The 21089-nt window shown below is 40.9% G+C and overlaps 1 protein-coding gene across 2 annotated transcripts in view; it reads right to left on the bottom strand.

Annotated features, from left to right (window-relative positions):
• Positions 1–21089, bottom strand: part of GTF2I (general transcription factor IIi) — a 98303-nt gene that overhangs the window by 10664 nt on the left and 66550 nt on the right. For both annotated transcript variants that reach the window (XM_085557585.1, XM_085557587.1), the window contains exons 26-40: positions 17082–17144; positions 15318–15422; positions 14462–14527; positions 12541–12724; positions 11103–11155; positions 9458–9541; positions 8558–8741; positions 8185–8243; positions 6457–6528; positions 5764–5953; positions 5185–5243; positions 4456–4539; positions 3911–3991; positions 2256–2321; positions 430–613 (exon numbers count right to left, since the gene is read on the bottom strand). In XM_085557585.1, coding sequence (XP_085413711.1) covers positions 430–613; positions 2256–2321; positions 3911–3991; positions 4456–4539; positions 5185–5243; positions 5764–5953; positions 6457–6528; positions 8185–8243; positions 8558–8741; positions 9458–9541; positions 11103–11155; positions 12541–12724; positions 14462–14527; positions 15318–15422; positions 17082–17144 — 1534 coding nt within the window. The remainder of the gene's footprint in view (positions 1–429; positions 614–2255; positions 2322–3910; positions 3992–4455; positions 4540–5184; positions 5244–5763; positions 5954–6456; positions 6529–8184; positions 8244–8557; positions 8742–9457; positions 9542–11102; positions 11156–12540; positions 12725–14461; positions 14528–15317; positions 15423–17081; positions 17145–21089) is intronic.

The raw sequence follows: 21089 nt of genomic DNA, 5'->3' as shown, positions 1-21089 counted from the left end.
TGCCACTGTTTCTGCACTGGCACAGGAATATCTAAGCCTGTTCTAGGCGAAAGAAAGAAAATTCTTACAGCTCTCATTAAAATAATCTCCACTCCTCAGCTCTCAATACACAAACCAGCAAGCTTTATGAGCAGCCCATAAGTGCTCCCTGCAGTAGGAACTAAACCAGTGATGTGATAATTGTGATGGATTAAGAAATATGGACTTGTTTTTCCTCTCAAAACAAAGTCTAAGAGTCTCTCAGAACAAAGATATTATTGTATCTTGTTCCACTGGCACAAGAGCTTTCCAACCATTTCCTCAAGTACTAAAAATACAACAGTGTGTATTTTATAGAGTAATTTAGCAACTTGGCAACACAATTTCATTTTTGGGTCTACATTTCAATTCTCATTAGAACAGATTATTAAAGACATATGGGAGCCTTACTTTTTAATAATAAATTTTATTTTGGGTTTACTTCTCAGGATCTTCTCTAGTCTTGGAATCCCAAAAGTTGTAGGCTGGCGGAAGGGCACCCCCTCAGGAAGCCCTTCCACGTAGAAATCCTCTGGGTAGGAATCAAACAGTGCATATGGCACCTTCACTGGCCCTCCGTGTCCCAGTGCCTCCCCTGAAATGCAACACAGCAAATAAGGTACCAGTTAGGCAACTGAAGTGTACAGAAATAGAATATTCCTGGCAAAAATGCAATAGATTAGTTGGCACATATATACTTGATTAGGTAGAACCAGCAGGCTTTGCTTTTTATGGTGACAGCTATGAGTCTGCAGAAGAAAATTAACAGTTTCAAACTTAACTCATTCTGTTGCAGTAAATCTCACTGTAATTTGCTGAAAATTAGTAATTTCCATCCAGCTCATGCCACTGGCTTGGTTTGCATGCATGACTATCCTATATGTATGCCACTTTTGTCTTAGGTTGGAAATGCAGGATGTGGCTGGGTGTGTTTTCTATTGCCATCTGTCAGAGCTGGGGCAGTTCTCTACTGCTCATGGGGCAGTTTTCTTTATCTCTCCCACAGCCAATCCTCCCTCCAGGAGATGTCTACTGTTCATGGGCTATTAATTATTAATTATCTTCTGTTCATGGCCACTGAGTGTCCCTGCATGGCTGAGAAAATTCCATCATCCATGGGGAGATGCTCTGCCCAGGGGAGGAGCCCAGCATTCCTACCTGGATCCAATCTGACCTGGGAACAGCACAGCAGCCTTTGCCCCCTGCATTCCCAGAGGAGCAGCTTCCTTCCCCCTGCATTCCCAGAGGAGCAGCTTCCTTCCCCTGCATTCCCAGAGGAGCAGCTTCCTTCCCCCTGCATTCCCAGGGGAGCAGCTTCCTTCCCCCTGCATTCCCAGAGGAGCCCAGGCCCATCTCCCCCAGCCCTGGAGCTCCAAGGAAAACTCCCCCCTTGTGCAGGATCCTGCTCCAGCAGAAGCACAGCTGGCACTGCAGGAGGGCTGAGCCACCCTGGGATGGGGCTGAGCCACCTCCCTGACACACAGGGGGACAGGGCATGTTCTGAGTCTGGAAGTGTTGTTTTGTATTACTGCATTTTTATTTTTCCTAATAAAGAACTGTTATTCCTAATCCCATATTTTTGCCTGAGAGACCTTTAATTTCAATATTATAGTAATTCAGAGGGAGGGGATTTATGTTTTCCATTTCAAGGGAGGCTCCTGCCTTCCTTAGAAGGCACCTGTCTTTTCAGGACACACTGCTGCAGGCAATGCATTCTGCCTCTTTCTCTTCTGGAGAACAGCAGCACCAAGGACAGGTGAGAGAAGTGCTCTTGTTCAAAAACCCACACTCAAAAGTATAAGGAGAAGCCATTACTTCCAAAAGTCACTAGTTTTCAAACAGCCTGCACTAGAAGAAGTGCTGGAATATAATGGAGCACATTTCTCTAGATACCACCCAACCTGTTTTGAATCATGCAGAGTCATACAAAGTCCCATTTATAAGCAGAGTAATGAAAGCTCAAAATGATGTGCCAGTATGTGAAATCATTCTGTCTGTGGATCACTAAAAAAAATTGTAATCCTACTACAACTTCTCCATTTTCAAACCCAAGTAAAATAAGAAATAGAAATGTGACACTGGATTGCAAGCACATGGGAATGAACTCAGATGGGAAACTGTAAGGTACACGAGGATTGCAGGACCTCTGGAATAAACATATGAACACCTCTCATACATCCACCTAACTGCATGTTCATAAGAAAGGCATTTCAGTAAGAAAGAATCAATAAACATACCACACTTTTCATTGAAAAGATTTTCAACTTTCTGCTTTAAGTCCGTGATTCTGGCATTCCACAAGTCTGCCAGGAAGAAAGTGGAAGAATTAGAACAACACGCACACAATGAATCAATCTTTGAATAACATTTTAACAAATATTTAATAACTTATTATGCTTGATAACCAATTTACTATGGCAGTAAAAATGTGCAAAATGGCTTTCATTCTGCAAAACTATATCCACATCAATCCTCATTTTCCTGCAGCTCTGAGAGATATTGCCACTAAATAAATCAAAAGTGATTAAAAGCAAAATTAATCCAAGCATATTCCAAAGTTACTACCAGACAGCAGAAAATTTACTATCGGAGAGCAGAAAATTTACTCATCTGAACCAGCATCCAAAATAGTGGCAGAAAGTTCTTCATATCTTCAATGACACAACTCTGAAACACATTCTTCTCTCCTGAGAACTTTAATCTCTAGCACAGTTCCTACTTTAGTGGTGAGATTAAATGTCCATTTAATTTAACAATTTTTTTCTCTGACAGCCATCAGAGCAATAACTAAACCAGTTTACTTGTGGCTGCACTAAGTGGGCCATGGCTGGTCTACAAAACTAAAACCTCACTCTAAAGTTTAAAAAAGTTGCAGATAAAAAAAAAACCACCTAGGTCTAACAGCAACAGGAAAGTCCAAGAAAACTGTATGCAACTCTGATTATGAATACCACCCATGCCAAGTCAGTATCCCATTCATGCTTTATTGACTTGGTAGGAGTAAATAATTCCTTTCTTATAGGTTTTTTGACCATACAGCTAAAAAGATAGCATAGGGGACAAAAAAGATAAAGCAAATAACAGCAACTTCCTACACAAACATAAGCAAATAAACTCAGAATGTAAGTATGCTGAATAAAAGGTTCACTGAGACATAGAACTATGTACAGTTACTTTGAACACAGTCACTCATCTTGCTTGACAATGAAAAAATTTTCTGGACTGCAAATTGACCCTGCTTTTAATACTGAGATTTCTGTTGCAGAGCACTGCACTAACAGGCCTGGGCCTCCATGGCCAAAAAGCTCTGGCCTACATTCATAAACACAACTACTAGACTTTCAGTCATGTCCAGCTTTTCCTTCACTGATTTTCCAGAACTAGAGAGGTCAATCATGGCAATCAAGCATAATCAGCTCTGACAGGTCATGGCTTGCTAATGTCAGTTCAAATTCTTCCTGGTCCCTACAGCCCACCTAGGCACCTCTGCACAGGAATGTCAATATTTCAAATCTGTGGAGAGCTTATGAAATTTATTCACATTTCAGCTGGGTGTATGCACTCGGTGGTACTTTGCACCAGAAAAGTCCTTCAAGGGTCTGCAGCACTGTGCAGTAACACACCAGCAAAAATCTAAAACTGGCTCTGCACCTGAATCAATAATATCTAATGGATCTGGGCTGCATTTGTACAGCACACTCCACATATAATCCAGGATTTCTCTACTGCAGATTATTCCACATAATGAAGAACTGAATTAACACAGAAGTGAGGACTTCAGTCATTCTCTAACTGTACATCAGAACACGAACTCAAAATATCTGATATGTAATCCAGGTGTTCCATACCAACATTAAAGGAATGCATCCATGCTAATTCCCCCAACACTTACCAAAAGAAAACTCTTTTCCTTGTTGCTTAGAATTTGGATTGGAGTCACTGGCATCAGAATTACTTTGTTCTTTCTGAGGACCTATGAAGAGACATTACATATATAATGCAGAGAGCAGAAACAAGAAGAACAATGCATCAAACTTGATTACCATAGAAATCTTCAATTCTGAATCAAGAGTAGAACGAAAAAAAAAAAAAAAAACCTTTAGGAATTCTAGAGTTGTATTTAAGCATTTAATGCTACTGACCACATCTGTGCTCTTTCTGCTCAGGACTACATCAGTTCCCACATCTCTGCTTGGAATAATGAGCCAAGCAAGCTGCCAAACTACAGCATTTTACCTAAGCATCATCTACACAGTATCCAGTTTGTTTCAGAAATTAAAAAGAAAGGTATTTTTACATTGAAGTGCAGCTGGAGCCTTCAATAGTTGGCTATGTGAGGTGTATGTTACTTATGAACTATGAAAGCTTAGAAAAACAGAAAATATAGAAGACTATAATAAAAGAACATCAGAAGAATATTTATTTCTTCTTCCTTACTGTCTTCAATAGTAACTTCAATCTCTGGGACACTTGAATTTTCTGAAGAACTTCGTGACCTTCTGGGACTCTCTGGACTAATTCCTGGAAAACAAAAGAACACAAGGTGTAAAGCATAAATTTTGCACACCTAACAAAAGAACAGCTGAATTCTGAGAATTCTAACAGACTGAACTAAGTAGAGTCTGCATAGTAAAACCTGAACAATAAAGTGATGCTCACAATCTTGAGAAGTAGGTTTAGTGCTCTTGAAAAAGATACACTTAAGATTTTCCACTAATTCAGAACAAAAGACTATTTTTTCTAAGTGTGAAGGAGAGTTTTGGTACTTTTTATTATCTAAAACCCCCAAAATTACTAACATCTGAATTTTCTACAAAAGATTCTTTTATTCCCTTCTTATAAAACACCACTATTATTTACAGCAGTTCACAGCTCTTAGCTAAAAACATTTGAAGCCATTAAAAGTGAGAAAAAACTTGTCAAAATTGAGTAAATTCCATTTTCAGTACTAGAATAGCCAAGTAAAAAAGCAGATATATTTATGGTTTGAGTGTCTTTCTCAAATAATAGCAGATTCAGAGATTACTATGCTAGATCATCTGAAATAATGACTTTTATTTACAACACCTGTATTTTTCAACCAGGAAAGATATCTCAGTCTGCTGGGAAGCAGAAGAAACAAAGTATTTACAAATGGATGGCAGCAAATAATATTTAATTGTTTACCTTTCTTCTTTAGTTTACTAGCCAGTCTTAGAGGCAAATGGGACATGATAAGCTCCGGCCTAGAAGTTGAGCAGAACAAATCCAATCAATTGCAAGACAAGTCACACAGGAAAAAGCTACCAATTTCTTGGAATTCAATTGAGTTCCAATTCACATAACATCAGCCCTCTGTGAGGAAATTCTGTTAGAAGCATGGATGACTCTCCATCTACTATAACAACAAAAAATTAGAAAATATAAAGCTGTATTTTCTATTCTGCAATTTTCTTCTGGGTTTATTTCAAGCAAAGAAAAATACAGAAAATAAAAAAAAAAAAAAAAAAAAGGAGCACAGCTTCCAGGTACAAGACCATTTTCCCCCCTCAATTCTTGATGCATGAAACACACAACATCTCAACATCTACAGAAATTGAATGAGAAGTGTATGTCCTTGTATGAGATAAAACATATGTGCAAAATATTCTTTGTGTTTCATGGAAGCAGAGTTTAGGTACCATTTAAAGCCTAGAGTTGCTGAGAATGAAGTCAAACAACTTCAAAATTAGAGGTAAAAATAAAATAACTAGATCACAAACTTACTTCTTAATAACAAATTTGATTTTGCTACTCCCACGGATGATTCTTTCAAGGCGTGGAATTCCAAACCATGTGGGACTCCTGAAGGGGACTCCTTCTGGCAAGCCTTCAACGACCAAGGACTCAGGGTTTGATTCAAACACAGAATAGGGAACTTTCACTGACTCTGAAACTGAAAGCCCCAGAGCTTTGGCTGCAAATGAAGATTAAATGATATATTACAAACTTAAATGGGTGGAATTTTATCTCAAGTGATTTTCAGAATCTTGTCTTACAGAAGCTCTGCTACTCAAAGCTAACAAGCCCCCTGGAAAAAAATAGAAATATTCAAATATATTTGGACAAATTCCTTATTATTTTCTGTGGAGTAACCACAAATGGGAACTTGGCCCATCTTGTTACAGATAATATCTAATATAGGCCTTCAGTGCCTAATGTTTTATTTTGAGAACTTTCTTTTCATCCAAAAGCTTTTGTGCAATCATCTTGTCACACACCTGGAAAAATTATGGCCTAGGATGCTGTTATAAAAACATTTATGTCAGTTATAGGAAGGAGTAAGTAAAACATAGGTAAGAGGATTTCCGTATCTGTCCTAGTATACTTCTGATGCTTAAGTACATACTGTAACATGTAAACAGAGAAGCTTTAAAATGCAGCAGCATTACAGAACAGTTCATTTAGCATTTAACTTACCAAACTTCTTACTAAATATATCTTCTACTTGCTTTCTTAGCTTTGTGATCTTGGAATTCCAATCTTCTCTCGCTGAAAATCAGAAATAGGTGTCAGAGAATCACCCAGCTCTAGATACAGAGGTACATTTGAGCATACTTCTTTCAACATAAGAACATGAAAATCAATAATACAAATACATCTGATTAGACAGGGACACACAATGAGTAATGATTATTAATAGCAGCTTAAATGATACACGTAATTTCCTCTACATAATGAAAAATCTATTTAAATGTAGTTATGAATTTCAAACACTGACCCTAGCAGAACAACTTGTTCTTCAGAGCCCTCAGATGCAGGAAGAAACTATTTTAGTGGTTCTTACAAAACTGGAATTAATTAAGCTAGAACATGAGGATTTAAAGAATGCTTTGCTAAACATTTTGATTAGTATTTAAAAACCATCTTCAGTTCTATTCTCTATTGTAAATAAAAGCCAATTATAGGAGTGCTAGCCAGCACAGACAATTTAGAACTCAGACAGAGAAGAAAGAAAATGATGTCCAATAAAAAGCACCTTTTTTTTCTAACAAACAGCACTGTAGGGGTTTTGCATGGCCTGGTTTTTGGTAGCAGGGGGGTTACAGGGGTGGCTTCTGTGAGAAGCTGCCAGAAGCTTCTTCCATGCCTTGGTGGCTCCAAAGATGGACGAGCCACTGATCAAGGCTGGGCCAATTAGAAATGGTGGTAATGCCTCTGTGATAGAAGATTTAAGAACAAAAAAGTGGCACAGTGGTAGCTGCTGCCAGAGAAAAGCAGGGTGAGAACATGTGAGAAGAACAACTGTGCAGACACCAAGATCAGTGGAGAACAAGGGAGAGGAACTGCTCCAGGTACTGAGGCCAAGATTCCCCTGCAGCCCCTGGCGCAGCCCATGGAGAGGCAGCTGTGCCCTGCAGCCCTGGAGGGATGGGGGCACAGACCCACGTGCAGCCCTGGAGGAGCCCCAGCAGAGAAGGTGCATGCTGCCTTTTCTTGCTCCACAAGAAAAACAGCCTTTTCTATTTAACTACCCTCTTACTGAATATGAGTTTTTTCCTAAAATAAAAAAAAAAAAAATCCACAATACATTGTGATGATGTAAGGTGACTACCGCTTGCAGGATTTTTAAATCATATCAAATCATATCCCTTCTTTTTATTTTTTTCCTCCAGCAAGCTAAAAACATAGGAAGCCCTAAATATTGCCTTGTGTTCTTACTACATGCAGATTCAGCCTCCTAAAAAACCCAATGAGATCTGGATTGCACGTTCCTGTAGTAAGAAAGCACCAAGACACCTCAAAGAATTCAGATATATATCCCAAACTGATTCTTCTCCCTGTTAAAGGCTTTCAAGAAGTCCTTACAATTTCTTACCAACAGAGACCTGCAAGAGCTCAGGGTCACCAGTGAAATCCCAAGGGATACCAGACCTTTGATTCAGGCCAGGACAGTAACTCCAGCTCTCTGGGGCTCTGAAGGTGACCCAGCTTAGTTATTCAAAGGCAGCTTGGACTGCATCAGGATTTCACAATCCAGGAAGCCATCCACATTCACAGTGATCAGTTTATTCCTTCCAACCCTCATGAAGAGCATGTCAGCACACTCATCAAACATGGGTTACTTATTGAAAAATACTGCATTCATCTAGATGCATTTCCCCATCAAATCCTTCCATTCCCACTTGGAGACAGCACCTGTCTTACCTGTAGGGTTTGACCTGGGCTGAATAACTTCATTTGAAGAATGATTTAGCAGCTCTGGCCTGCAAACAGGACACAAATAATCCGCTTATTCTTGTTATAAATTAAATACCACTACCCATTATGACATGAATTGAAGAGTTTGAATTTTTCCATTATGTTTTTCACACATGTCAACATGCTAATAGATATGCAAAACATATTCTGAAATATTTGTCTGGATTGCAAATGCCCACTTTATGATGCAGAATATTCAATTTGCCTGTTTGACAACTAGAGTCCAAATGCTTAATGACTTAATGAAACCAAGTGCTTGATTATACAGAGAGTGTTTGTTTGGACTCTTTTTTATAAAAAGCTCCATATTTAGACTTACCTTCTGATCACAAATTTTATTCTGTCGCCCATTTGAATTATTTGTTCAAGGCAAGGGATTCCATACCGGGAGGGACTCTTAAATGAGATGTTGTCTGGCAGCCCTTCAACATAGAGGTCGGTCGGATGAGCTTCAAATTTCTTGTATGGAACAGCTTTGGGCTCATTGCTGCCCAAAGCCTTGCCTGGTGGAACAAAATACATTCAGTAACTGGACAGATTGGCCAATCATTAAAAGCTAGCTGGTACCAATTCCTCAGGCTGTAGCCTAATTTAAATTCATGTACAATTTAAAAACAATTGTGTTCTTAAAATGTGGAACAATGCAGGACATCTAAATCCAACAAAACACAAGTCTCTGCACATAAAAAATGTAAAAAATTTGCCATATTGTATGATGCTGCTGTTGGGCAGTCACAATACCAGACTGGACTGCTTACTGGGGCATAATACATTCGTTTTATCCAAAGTTGGCAATCTGTTATAGAGTATCATGAAAAAGTTTATTCTAGGTCTTACAAAGTTGACTGTTTTTTCATATTGGACAGAACATAAAAATTAACCCAAAAATGTTGTAATACTAATTATGATGATATTGCAGTGGATGTAAGTAAACTGATGTTTTATTCACCACCAAAGGGAAAAACCCAAACAGGAAGGAATCAAGAACAATCAGAAGAGCTGTATATGTAAGACCTAAAATTCTTTTTAAACTATGAATTTGCCTTGTATAAGCAGTAAACTACAACATTCTTTTTCACTGAACTTCCAGAATTTTAAATACTTGGAAAAACAATCTGAACAAAGGTCTCATTCACACAGACGTTCAAAGGAAGGAATGAAAGCAACCTTCAAGAAATATAAAGCCATTCAGAAAAGAAGATAATAATACTCTACTTACCATACAATTTACAGAAAAGTTGATCTACTGTCATTCTCAGTTTGGTGACTCTGGAATGCCAGTCCTCTTTCACTGTATATGAGACTGACACAGAACAAAACCAACATTCCTTAATTATATTAGTTACATTTTCAGTTGTTCAGTTTATACAATGCATAATCATCCTGCATTTTCAGGTAACACATAAATGCTTTGTGCAAGAAGTATGGATTCAATGTGAAACTAGAAAAAAAAATCATAAAATAATGATAGAATATTAAAACTGACAGAACTCCACTGAACCAGTGACATCACTCTTGCTACAAAATACACACAGTGTATTGGCCTGAAGAACTGCAATACTTTCATCATCCATCTCCAAACTGCAGATTCCACTCGGAGTTTTTCAATAGTTTCATTTCCTGAAGAATGTATTGATAGTCAGTGCAGAATCAGGTATGTGTATGGCATGAAAAATTTCTTTTAAAGGATTAAAGCATATATAATACAAATCCCTTTTTGCTCCTGAATATGCATGTCTTTGTGACCAACAAGTGAAGCTTCCCAGTCTCAGAGAAGCCATTGGCCAGCTGCCACAACATGGGTTTAGTCAGAGTGCAAAAGCAATGACTTGTGTTCCATACTTGCACCAGACTGGGCTATCAGCATAAGCACCAGCTGACATTTCTCCAGCCATTCCTGAGATCCAGCTGCTCTGTCCTGCAGCCAGTATCCATCTTCTCAGTGTCTCAGGACTGAGGCCATTCTACAAAACCCTCCTGGACCAGCTTGCTTCCCACAGAAATGCAAATGAAAATCAACTTTTCCTCTGCCAGCCAAAATACAAGTTCCATGCTCATCCCATTCCTTTCCTGCTGGGGACACAAGCTATCAGGGCCTATGGACAGAGCAGGAGTTGGACATGGAGCCACAAGGAGCTGAAAGAGCAGGGGCTCCATAGCTCTGTCGCCTGAGATGGCAGCAGACACAGGGAGCAGCAGAGGAGATAACAAGTTACTGGGAAAGGGGGAATCCAAACAGGAAGAAAACTGCAGGAAAGGAGGCTCAGACAGCTCCTGTCTCCTGCGTTCTCTGAGATGTTATTGACAGCTCCCAGGGATGCTCTCTTCTCTTATTAGAGACAATGCAGAGGTCACACGTATCTCTATCAAGTGATAGCAAGTGATGACAAGCCATATAAGCAACTGTTCAGAACCCTGTGCCATAGAAATTGGTTAACACTGGTTTTCTTAGCTACAGGGGTTTTATGAGTTGAGCAATGTACTTGTTTTGCCTTCATAATCAATACAACTGTATCAAAAATTATTAAAACAACAGAAAAAAGGCTAATTTTAAAAGCCACATAAGAGTCTAGTTAAAACTCTGTTACTAGCCTACCTACTATTTTTGTAGTTAAATTTTGTGCTTGAAGGTACAGTAGATTATTAAGACTCAATACACTAAGTTAACTTGTACTTCAGGAAAAGCTTCCTGCACATACGTTAAATAGACATCTTTATGGTATGCCTGCTTTATTTAATTTAGATCCTTAATATTCACTTTAATACAGTCTTTGATATACTTTTTACAACAGAAGACTATGAGTATATGGGACAAATAGGAATATCACACTGTGCTTGTACCACTCACACATTTGTAAACCTACCTGTTGAAACTGTATTGGCCTCTGGAGCCTCTGTCGAATTCAGAAGTTCAGGCCTGAAAGATTTAAGGTGCATGTTTCACCAGTGACAGCAAACAGCTGAGAAACTAGCCTCCAGCTACAGCCTCAAGTTACTACTTACTGAAGGATCAAAACCAAAACACCTCCCAGGGGACATCATGATCCCCACCACTAAATTCGAAGTAACACTGAAGTATTCTATGAGCTGACTGGAACCCTACTGACAAAACATTTTTCATGCCCAATACCCATATCTGATGACTATGGGTATCTACCCATTTCATGGTGACAAACAGCTTCCGTTAAACTTACCTCTGAGTTGTGAGATACACTTAATCAGAAATAAAGATAAAAATTCAAAATTTAATCTCTAAAAGAGTAAAGTTTCCAAAATATATCTAATTTTATCCACAGTTGAACAAACAAAAAATTAAACAATTTGGTGTTTCTCATACAGCCAAACTAGATTTTCAGCTGCTCTGGTTACATATTTAAAAATCAATGAACACCAAAAATTCATTTCTGTAGACAACTAAGAGATATTTGACAAAAGTGAATGCCAGCATTGCATAAATAATTAGGTCTATGTATGGTATCTGATTTTAAATGAGACACAAGGTAGACCTACACTTCTTCCTTTTCTAGTTATTTGCAATAATTAGGATGATAGAAACTTACCATGTTCCTCTCAAATGTAAGCAACTAGCACCCCTGGTAAAGGCAGCATGCAAAGAGGCAGGGGCTGCCACTACCCCCAGTTCTGAGCCTGACCATTGCAATCAGCAGATTCCTATCCATTCCAAAAACTCTTGGACTAGGCCCACCACTGAACACAGGAAGACATCAGCTGTTACTCACTGAAGCTTCATTTAAACTTCAATCAGTCTCCCTCTGAGATCTCCTTCATGTACACTACCTGATCCACCTCCAGACACACCAAGGACACCTGAACCACAGGAACCAGCAGCTATGTGCTGTCCTCAAGCTTACCCTGGGAAATGCTTTATACAAATACAGCCATAGATACCTTGATACAACATTCCAGCAAATTTTTAAAAAAAGCATAAACTGAAATTAGGCCAGGAATCTCAAATAGGATCAAACATCCTAAAATCAATGGCTTTCAACATGTATTGAAGTTGCAGAGAGCTGACCAGTACAAACTGGTACTGGTCTGCCCCTGGCAAGAAGTCCATAATTTTGAAGAGATCTGTCCAGAGATCTCTCCACCACCACTCTGAGTGGTCCACTGGTCTGATAATCTAAATAAATCAAAGTGAACATAACTAAAAACTACTCCTTAGTACCATAAATTTATATGCCAGTAGAAACCAGTTTGGAATTCCGCGAAGAAAAATGAAGCAAAGTGGAATCAGCAGAAAACAATGAGTGATGTAGAGACAAAAATGTAACTGCTTACTTTTTAATGACAAACTGGATCCGGTCCTTTGCCAGCAGTATCCTCTCCAGCCGGGGAATGCCGTACGTGGCTGGGCGCCGGAAGGGAATCCCATCTGGCAGCCCTTCCACGTATAAATCTTCTGGGTGTGAAAGGAAGTTTGTGTATGGAATAGACACTGGGCCCTTTGCTTTTATAGCTTCAGCTTTAATGAAAAAGGAGAATACAAACATTAGGCTAGCTTGTGGCTCTACTCAATTACCTGCTTGATATCACTCTGATGAACATTATAATTAACATACAGGCAATAACCCCTCAGCACATTTAAACATTCAAGCATTCATGTTGTGAGGAACTTTATTTAATAGCAAAATCACTTTGATTCACAGTAAACAAGCTGCAGGCCTGCAAACATATGCAGATTATCCTCTTACCACTTCATGTAAACATTTAATAACAGTGACCGCACCTGTTAGAGTGAAGATTCTCACCATTTCGGTTTTGCTTAATAGAGCATTTTGAAAGATGAAGTTACTTAGATTTTATAATAAACCAAGCATGTTTCAGTTCAGTATCTCTGTTACTATTTGTTACTCCTATTGGCTTACAAGTCATTAATGCCTTGGAGCAGGGGCAGACATCCCTGCTTTTCAGTGAATTCCTAAAGTTTCTGTGTATTTTAGAAATCCAAATAACCACTAATGAAATAAAAAATACACTTCTAACACTGTTGAAAAAAGCATGACCCTCCTAATGAAATCTTTGAAACAAATGAAAAGCAAGTAACTAGCAACTTGGGAAGGGGGGGCATACCCCACCATTCCAGATTTCCCATTGTTGCCATGGACTTCCAGACATTTAGCAATTTTGTATTTAATGATTATTTACTCTTACTTTTTGCCCATTGCTGTTATTTTTTCACTTACACCTACTTAAGTTTAGTATTGCTGGAAAAGGATTGGTTAATAACATAATGGGATGCAATTCATTCCATGGTGTCTACCTCTTAAATTGTGTTAAACCAACTTAATTTTCTTCAACCAACTTTGCTATGTGCAAACATCAAAATCAAAATTAAAGCAATTCACTAAGACTACCTCTTAAATTTTGTTAAACCAACTTAATTTTCTTCAACCAATTTTGCTATATGCAAACATCAAAATCAAAATTAAAGCAATTCACTAAGAATTATGCCCCTTTCTAGAGAAATTAAAATACAGTCAATCAGATTCTGAGCTGTACTACCTTGGTGCAAGTTGTTTTCAGTGGGCTGTTTAAATGTCAGATAGTCACATCCCAAACATGTAGTAACTAGAAATCAAAAGGTCTATACTGAAAGTACTTCCACTTTTCATGGCAGAGGCACATCAGCATTTATTTTTACATCTTTGCTGATGCTGTTGTACTTTGTGATATGTGGACACAAAACATATCTAGGTGCAGCATTTGGAGACAAATTCCAAAGTCTAATACATATGCTGCTTTTTCTTTCCAAGACCAATTAGGATATATAATTTTGCTTCACTGTAAAACAATCATCATCAGAAATGAGCAACCAGTGAGTGGCAGCCTCTCTTCAGTGTCACTCTAAAGATTCTTTCGAAGTCTCAGTGTAATTGCAGAGGAAAGGACAGCTCTCTCAAATGTGGGTGCCCAAGATACATGAGGATGCAGGTGCTCCAGGAGACTGAGCACAACTAAAAAATAAATTCAAGTTTCACACTTTGGTGCCAAACACAGATATCCTATTTTGAAATTACTCTGCTCATCAAAAAAAACTACTTTACTCAATTTCATGTCTTCTAACAGTATTTAGCCCTTTGGTGCTGTCAGCTCTGGTGTGTTCCTGAAGCCAAGAACAAGATGCATGCCAAAGAGCAGTCTGTAACTTGCTGTGACAAAGGACTACAGGCAATGGCTTGGAAAGGTGTGTGACACAAACCATATTTCTTTTCAAACAGCTCTTCAACTTCGGTTCTCAAGTCTGTAATTCGCGAATTCCATCGGTCTGCAAAGAAAACAGGAGGCCATGTCAGACTACAAACAAAGCGGAGAACATCTTGTAAAATCTGTGTTACCACTAAATGAAATATGAACTGTGGACATTTACTTGCAAACAAGTGCCTGCTGAGTACAGTACAGACTACAGTTTAAAATGTATGGATGCATTATAAAAAAAAAAACCAGAAAAGCACAGAATAAAATGTTAAAGATTACTTCTGAAAGATGTATATTAAATGAAGTTCAAAGAAACACAACAAAAACTAGGTTAAAGTAACTTCCAAAAATTATTTCTCTCTTTGATGGCTCAGTCATCAGCTCTTCCTGAGTCCAGGGATAAAGGCAGTTTATAGGTACTGTTGATAGTCATCTAGATTTGAGTGTTGAAAAGCTTGATAAAGCTTATACAAAGTAGATGAAGCTGTTTTGGTAGAAATCTGTACAACTACATGGATCCAGAAGCATCTACCATACTCTACTTTAATCCATTAGTTCTCCAAGTCCTGGTATTGCAAAATACTCACAGAAATCCTAGTTCTGAAAGAAAATATAACTGTAAAAAGTAAGTTTATCCAAATCCAAACCTGTGCGTCCAATTACATTGTCATGTCAAATAACAAAATACAATAGCGGAAGCCTACAATGCTGATTATACTGCTGCAATTCACCTACACATAACCCAGGGCTCTTCATTGAAGGCTTGCACTAACATGTCTCACTCCTACAGTACAAAATGACCCAAAACCTTTTCATAAAACAAAGCAGTGAAATAAAATAATCTCGAATTTTAATCTTACCAAAATTGAACTGTGTTCCTTTGCTTCTCCCACTATCGCCTGAGCTGTTAGCTGACTTGGGGCTCCTCTGTCTCCTCTCATGGGGTAAATAGTCATCATCATTATCTTAAACAGACAAAAAGAAAATCACAGGGTTTTGGTACAGGAAACTTGTCTGCAGCACTGGAACTGCTTTGAATTTCAAAACTAAACCAGAAATAAGCAACTCTGCTTAGCAGGGCAACACATTTTGCAATAAATTACTTACATGAGTAACTTCAGAAAGCTCCGGATTTTACCTGTGAAGGAACAACTTGTTCCTTCAAAAGGGCTTGTGCAAAGCACAAGACAGAAAAAAAAAAAAAAAAACCTGCTTCTAGACTTTCTAAAAACAACATTGGCTTCTGCAACAGGAATGGGCATCACATGATGGGAAAACGACCATGCACAAGAGAAAGCAATTACAGAATAAATTGTGCAGATAGGGACTACCTTTGTTATCTAACTGGAAGTAATATTCTATAGTAGAGCTCAAAAGACAGTACCTATGTTTTGTCTTGAAGAGCTCAAATGTTCTAAAACCACATTTAAACCTGTGTAAAATCAATGTGTGCTAAAGAATTACATCAAACTGGTCAACTCTGACTTAAACATACACAAGTGGAGAGGCAGGAGAATAGCAAAATTAGCAAAGTGTCACAGAGCTGCTATTAAGCCTGTCAATTCCCAATCCATCCTCATCTTCCTTAACCTAACGACCTTTATAGACTGCCCAATTAAAAATACCTCCAAACTCAGAGAGAACAAATGGTTAGACCAGACAAAGAAAACTAATTTCACACTCAGAAAAGCATGTACCCATGCCACCAAGCAAGAATACCTATGTATACTTAGCAAGAAGACTATCATATATTGACAAATATTGTACCTATACAGTTCACTTACACTCTTTCACAGAAAACCTCCACAGTGCACTTTTACTTTTGTGCTGAAGGTCTTTAAGTCATTAAGCAGAACTTAATGACTCTTCTCATATACATTATTCTGTTGAGTAACATTGGAGTTATTACCATGTTGCATTCTAATATGGTGAATGTAAAGCAAAAAGTGCCCACTTTCTCCCAAATGCCCTGCCTACTTTCTAAATTGCTGATTGGCTGCTCCTAATCGAATTCCACAAGCAAGCACTGAATAAGCCAATCTCAGCAGTGTTTTAAAGCACTTACAGGACACCCATTCACAAATACAAGAAACACAGCTCACCTCCTACCAACATCCTAGCATGAGGACAGCAGGGACACTGCTCTGCAGCTTTAGAGCCATTTCAATGACAAAGGGACCTGGTCAGTGCAAAGGTTTGGGTCTCAGAGTTACCAATATTAGACAGACACCTTGAGGCTCCAATTGCCACCTGCAACTCTGCCTTTGTGTTCTGGTACCATTCTGCCCAGAAGCATTTGTTAACTACAAATGTTACATATAACTACAGCATGTTTATAAAGCAATGTGCTCTCCAGAAAGAAGGAATCTTGTAACATTTTGTCCGTTCAATGACTATTTTTCATTACCAGCACTCGAAGAAGTCACAAAAGATACAAATTGCTGTCAGGCATCATTTCAAAAGCAGCCCAGCAAGTCCAATATGCTTCAGCATATTGTGGTTTCCTAATACATTTGTACCAGTTTTGTTTACCAAGCAGTACACAATCCAAACTACACTCAACTAAATACAATTTAGATAGGAAAAAAAGCAGCCAACTGAAATCACAGATGTGGGGTACTGACCTTCACTAGAGAGCTCAGCCTCAGAAACCTCACTTGCTTCTGAGGAGTCATGCTGAGAAGAATCTGAAAGAGAAAGATAGAACTGTGTGGTGGCGTGGTAGTTTCACAAGGGTTTATAAGGGTTTTGGTGATTAAGTTAGAAATTAATTGTTAGATAGGTTATGTTGGTATGTTCCATGTGTCCCCTATTCCTCCCTAGAATGGTCTTTCCCTATCTGCTGGCCACAAAAGTTTTCCTGCCACAGGGTTGTCAATCTCCCTCAGTATCTAGAAATATCCCTGTCAGTCCATGTGGTACTGCCCTCTTTACCTGTCAATCCCTGAAACCACCCCCATTTTCTTCTAGAAAGTTCAATGTCAATCATCCCTGTTCTTGTCAGTATTGGTCCCTGGAAGCCTTTCCCCTCCCTAAATTCTCCTCATTGGCCCCCTGCAGTGATGTAATCCTTTCCTGTTGGCTGTTCTGTGTTCATCCCCCTCACGCCCACACCCTTTATAACCCCCTGTCAGACCCCAGGTTGTTGGACATCTGTCACTGTCCCGGTTTGGGAGAATAAAAGCTCTGCAGACCTCATACAGGTGTCCGCTCCCTATTCCTTTGCTTTGGATCATCGTGGCTTTGCCGTGCCTTCGTCACCCACGCCGAGGCAATCACTGCCACCCAGCGCTCTGAGACAGGAGCTGGGGGCAGCCACACTCGTGGCTCCCTCCGGTCACCTGAAGGGGATAAGCTAGCCGGCGTAGACAATCCCTGTGACGGAGCAAGCGAGAGCCACAGGTGGCGCGCCAACGTGCGGCTTTTCCAGAGCGTGGACACCGTCGAGGAACGTCGGACTCCACGTGAGCTAGCCTCACGAAAAGACTGTTGCCTTTGGGCATCGGCCCAGGGATTTTACAGTTTGGCAGCACCATCGCCCCTGTGTGAGCACGCCGATTTTTGTCCGGTGGTGCTCCCAGGGGAAGGAAGCACAATCCTTCCAGCACCAGGGAGGACGCCTCCGGATCCAAGGACCCCTACTGCAGCTTTCTTTCTAGGCGTCGGCGGTTTTTGGTGAGTCTCCTTGGTACCGGGGGGGGGCTCCTTAGGTTGGCAGCTGCGCTCCCGAGGTTAGGGGACACGTTGTGCACAGCGTGAGCAGACTGCCGCCGCTGGCGTTCTAGACCCTTTCTATTTTTTACGTTTTACATTTCCTGCAGTAGGTGGGTGGAATTTTAGGTTGTGTGGGCAGAATGGGTGTTAGGCTGTCCACACAACAAAGGGAGATTTATGTCCAGGTTGCGGGACTCCTGAGGGAGGGATGTTCGTTGAGGGAGGGAATTAGAAGTGTTTCAAAAAATTTAGTTAAAAAATTTGTCAGATGGATATTCTTTCGTTTTCCCACTGTTTCTGTCGAGAGCGTTAGAGATCGGGAATTTTGGAGAAATGTTGGTTTACTATTAACTGACGGCGCCAGGAGGGGTGACCCCTCAGTCAAAGATGGGTATATGAAGCTGTTTGTGTTCATTTGGGATGTCGTTAAGGATAACAGTGCGGTGAAAAATCCATCTGCAAAGTCCCCAGTTCTCCCTAGGTCTGTTTCCCTACCGCATTCTCCGATTCCCGCTTCCCCTAGACTGGAGATACAGGGGGGAGCTGACCGCCAGCAACAGGCGCAGGGAGCAGAATGTTTGCAGCAGCCACAGAGCTGCCGCCTTCTCCCTGGCTCCCCCAGGTCCCTCCGGTACCCTTGCTCTGGCAGTGCTGGCCACACTGTCGGAGATCCTGTCCCTGCCCTTTCTCCTAGTCCCTCTTACCGAGTTGCGAGTCCTAAATGTTTGCCAAGAGTTTTTGTTCCCCCAAATCCTTTCCTCGACTCTCCTACTCCCTATGTTAGTCCCTTTGGAGAAGCACCACAAAATGGCGCTGTAGAAACGCCCTCTCTAACATCACAAAATGGCTGTCGCCTCGTGGCGGGTGCTTCTCCTCCCCAGAATCCATTTTTACCCCTTCCTCCCTACCCCTCCCTTCCTATTCCGGACCCCTCCTCTTCCTTTGCGGCGGCCAGTCAGGCCCCTCCCACAATTTCTCATGCTGCTCCACCCTCAGCACCACCCCTTGAGGCCACGTCATCTACGCCCACCCCTTTTCCCAGAACACCATCAGTACCACCCTCGAGCCACGTCACCTCGAGTCAGGGCTCCGCCCTCCAGGACCCTGCCCTCCAGCTTCCTGTTTCCCACGCCCTCACTTCCGGTTCCCACGATAACGTGGGGGCTAGGAGTAATGGGCCTAAAAGGCAGAAAGCTGATGATAACAACGAGTTTCCGTTCCTGGCCCCAGTCACGTATAATGGAAGAGGGCAACACCCAAGATGGGAGCCCCTCTCGTACGATTGCATCAAGGATCTCTGCAAAACTAAGCGAGAATTTGGATCCAAAAGTGAATTTTTCCGGAGCATTTTAAAGGCAACGTTCAATTCAAATATCATGGTCCCTGCAGATTTAAGGCGTTTATTCAGTTGCCTGCTCCCATCCTCTGAATATAAAATGTGGGAAAGAACCTGGAAGAGATTAGCAGGTGACCTCCTTCCAGAAATTTTGCAGAGCCCCGAGTATGCAACCGACATAGAACAAAATCCTATTACCTTAGACCACCTTGTTGGTGAGGGTGATTGGAGCCAAGCACAGAAACAAGCAGCAGGAATCCCGAGGCCAGTATTAGATCTCTCCAAAGATGCTGCTGAGCGGGCCTTTCTCAGCATGCCATCCAAGGAACCTGCTATTTCTTACATTTCTCTTAAGCAATCTGTTACAGAGCCCTTTACTGATTTTGTGGACCGAGTAAAAGAAGTTGTAGAAAAAAGGGTGGAAGGTCAAGAAGCACAGGATCAACTAATCCGAGAGATTGTTACTACCAATGCAAATGAGGCGTGCCGACGAGTCATCTTGGCACTTCCAGCATCGCCTCCGCCAGCGCTAGAACAACTGATTGAGGAGTGCACACGAAAAGCCATTTTATTCGCAGAAGATCTAGCAAAAAAATCGCGAGACAAAGTAGTAGCTTCGACGGCATTACCTCCAGAACCTACACCACCAAAGCCGCGTAGATGCTTCCATTGTCAACAGGAAGGACATTTTATAGCTCAATGTCCCTTCATTGGAAGGGCACCGCCTCAACGGGGGAACACAGGGGAGGAGAAATCTGACAAACAGCATCAAAAAAACTAAAGGGGGAGCGCGGACCTACCCCGCGTGAGGACACAAATGGGGCAGGTCACGGTAATCAGGACATCACTGCTAGGGCTGCAATCCATTCCATCATTCCAAGTATCAGCAGCCAAGTTTATACAGACAGCACTGTAGAACCTTACCTGCTTAAAATAACGAAATCTGTATATCTCTCCAATCAGGATTGGCACTACATCGTTGCATCGCCAGAGCTTCTACCCCGCATTACCAACTGTGAGACTCAGAGGGCCAAGGATCTTCTAAACTGCAAGTACCTTGTCATTGGGGACACCAAACACACCCCGCTTGAGGTGGAAATTCCTCCAGCAATCCTTACATCGGATCCTAAGACTTTCTACCTCATGGCGCGCTGTGTCCACCCCCCCCTCTTCCTGCCGGAGGGACAGGTCATTGCACAGGCCATTCCAGTGCCTCAGTTTTTGTGCGATGACCTAGACCTCTCAATTTTTTACACTGAAATTCTGGGAGAGGAGAAGCCCCTCGTATGGTGTGGCCTTAAGAACGAGGGGCATTCCATCCAACTTCAGGGGATGATGGACACGGGAGCAGATGTGACGGTCATTCCACCACACAAGTGGCCGTCACAATGGGAGTTGCAGGACGTGGATAGCGCAGTCCTAGGCGTAGGGGGCACGCAATTGGCAAGGCAGTCAAAGAGCATAGTACAAATTAAGGGGCCGAATGGGCAATTAGCCTCTGTACGCCCATTCGTGTTAAATTCTAAGTTTACTCTCTGGGGGAGAGATGCCATGTCCCAGTGGGGGGCCAAATTGGAACTGC

Source organism: Lonchura striata, chromosome 19 (assembly GCF_050655825.1).
Source record: "Lonchura striata isolate lonStrDom1 chromosome 19, ASM5065582v1, whole genome shotgun sequence".
Classification (NCBI taxonomy): Eukaryota; Metazoa; Chordata; class Aves; order Passeriformes; family Estrildidae; genus Lonchura; species Lonchura striata.
Note: the sequence above shows the minus strand (reverse complement) of the source record. Positions and strands in the feature narration are given on the sequence as shown.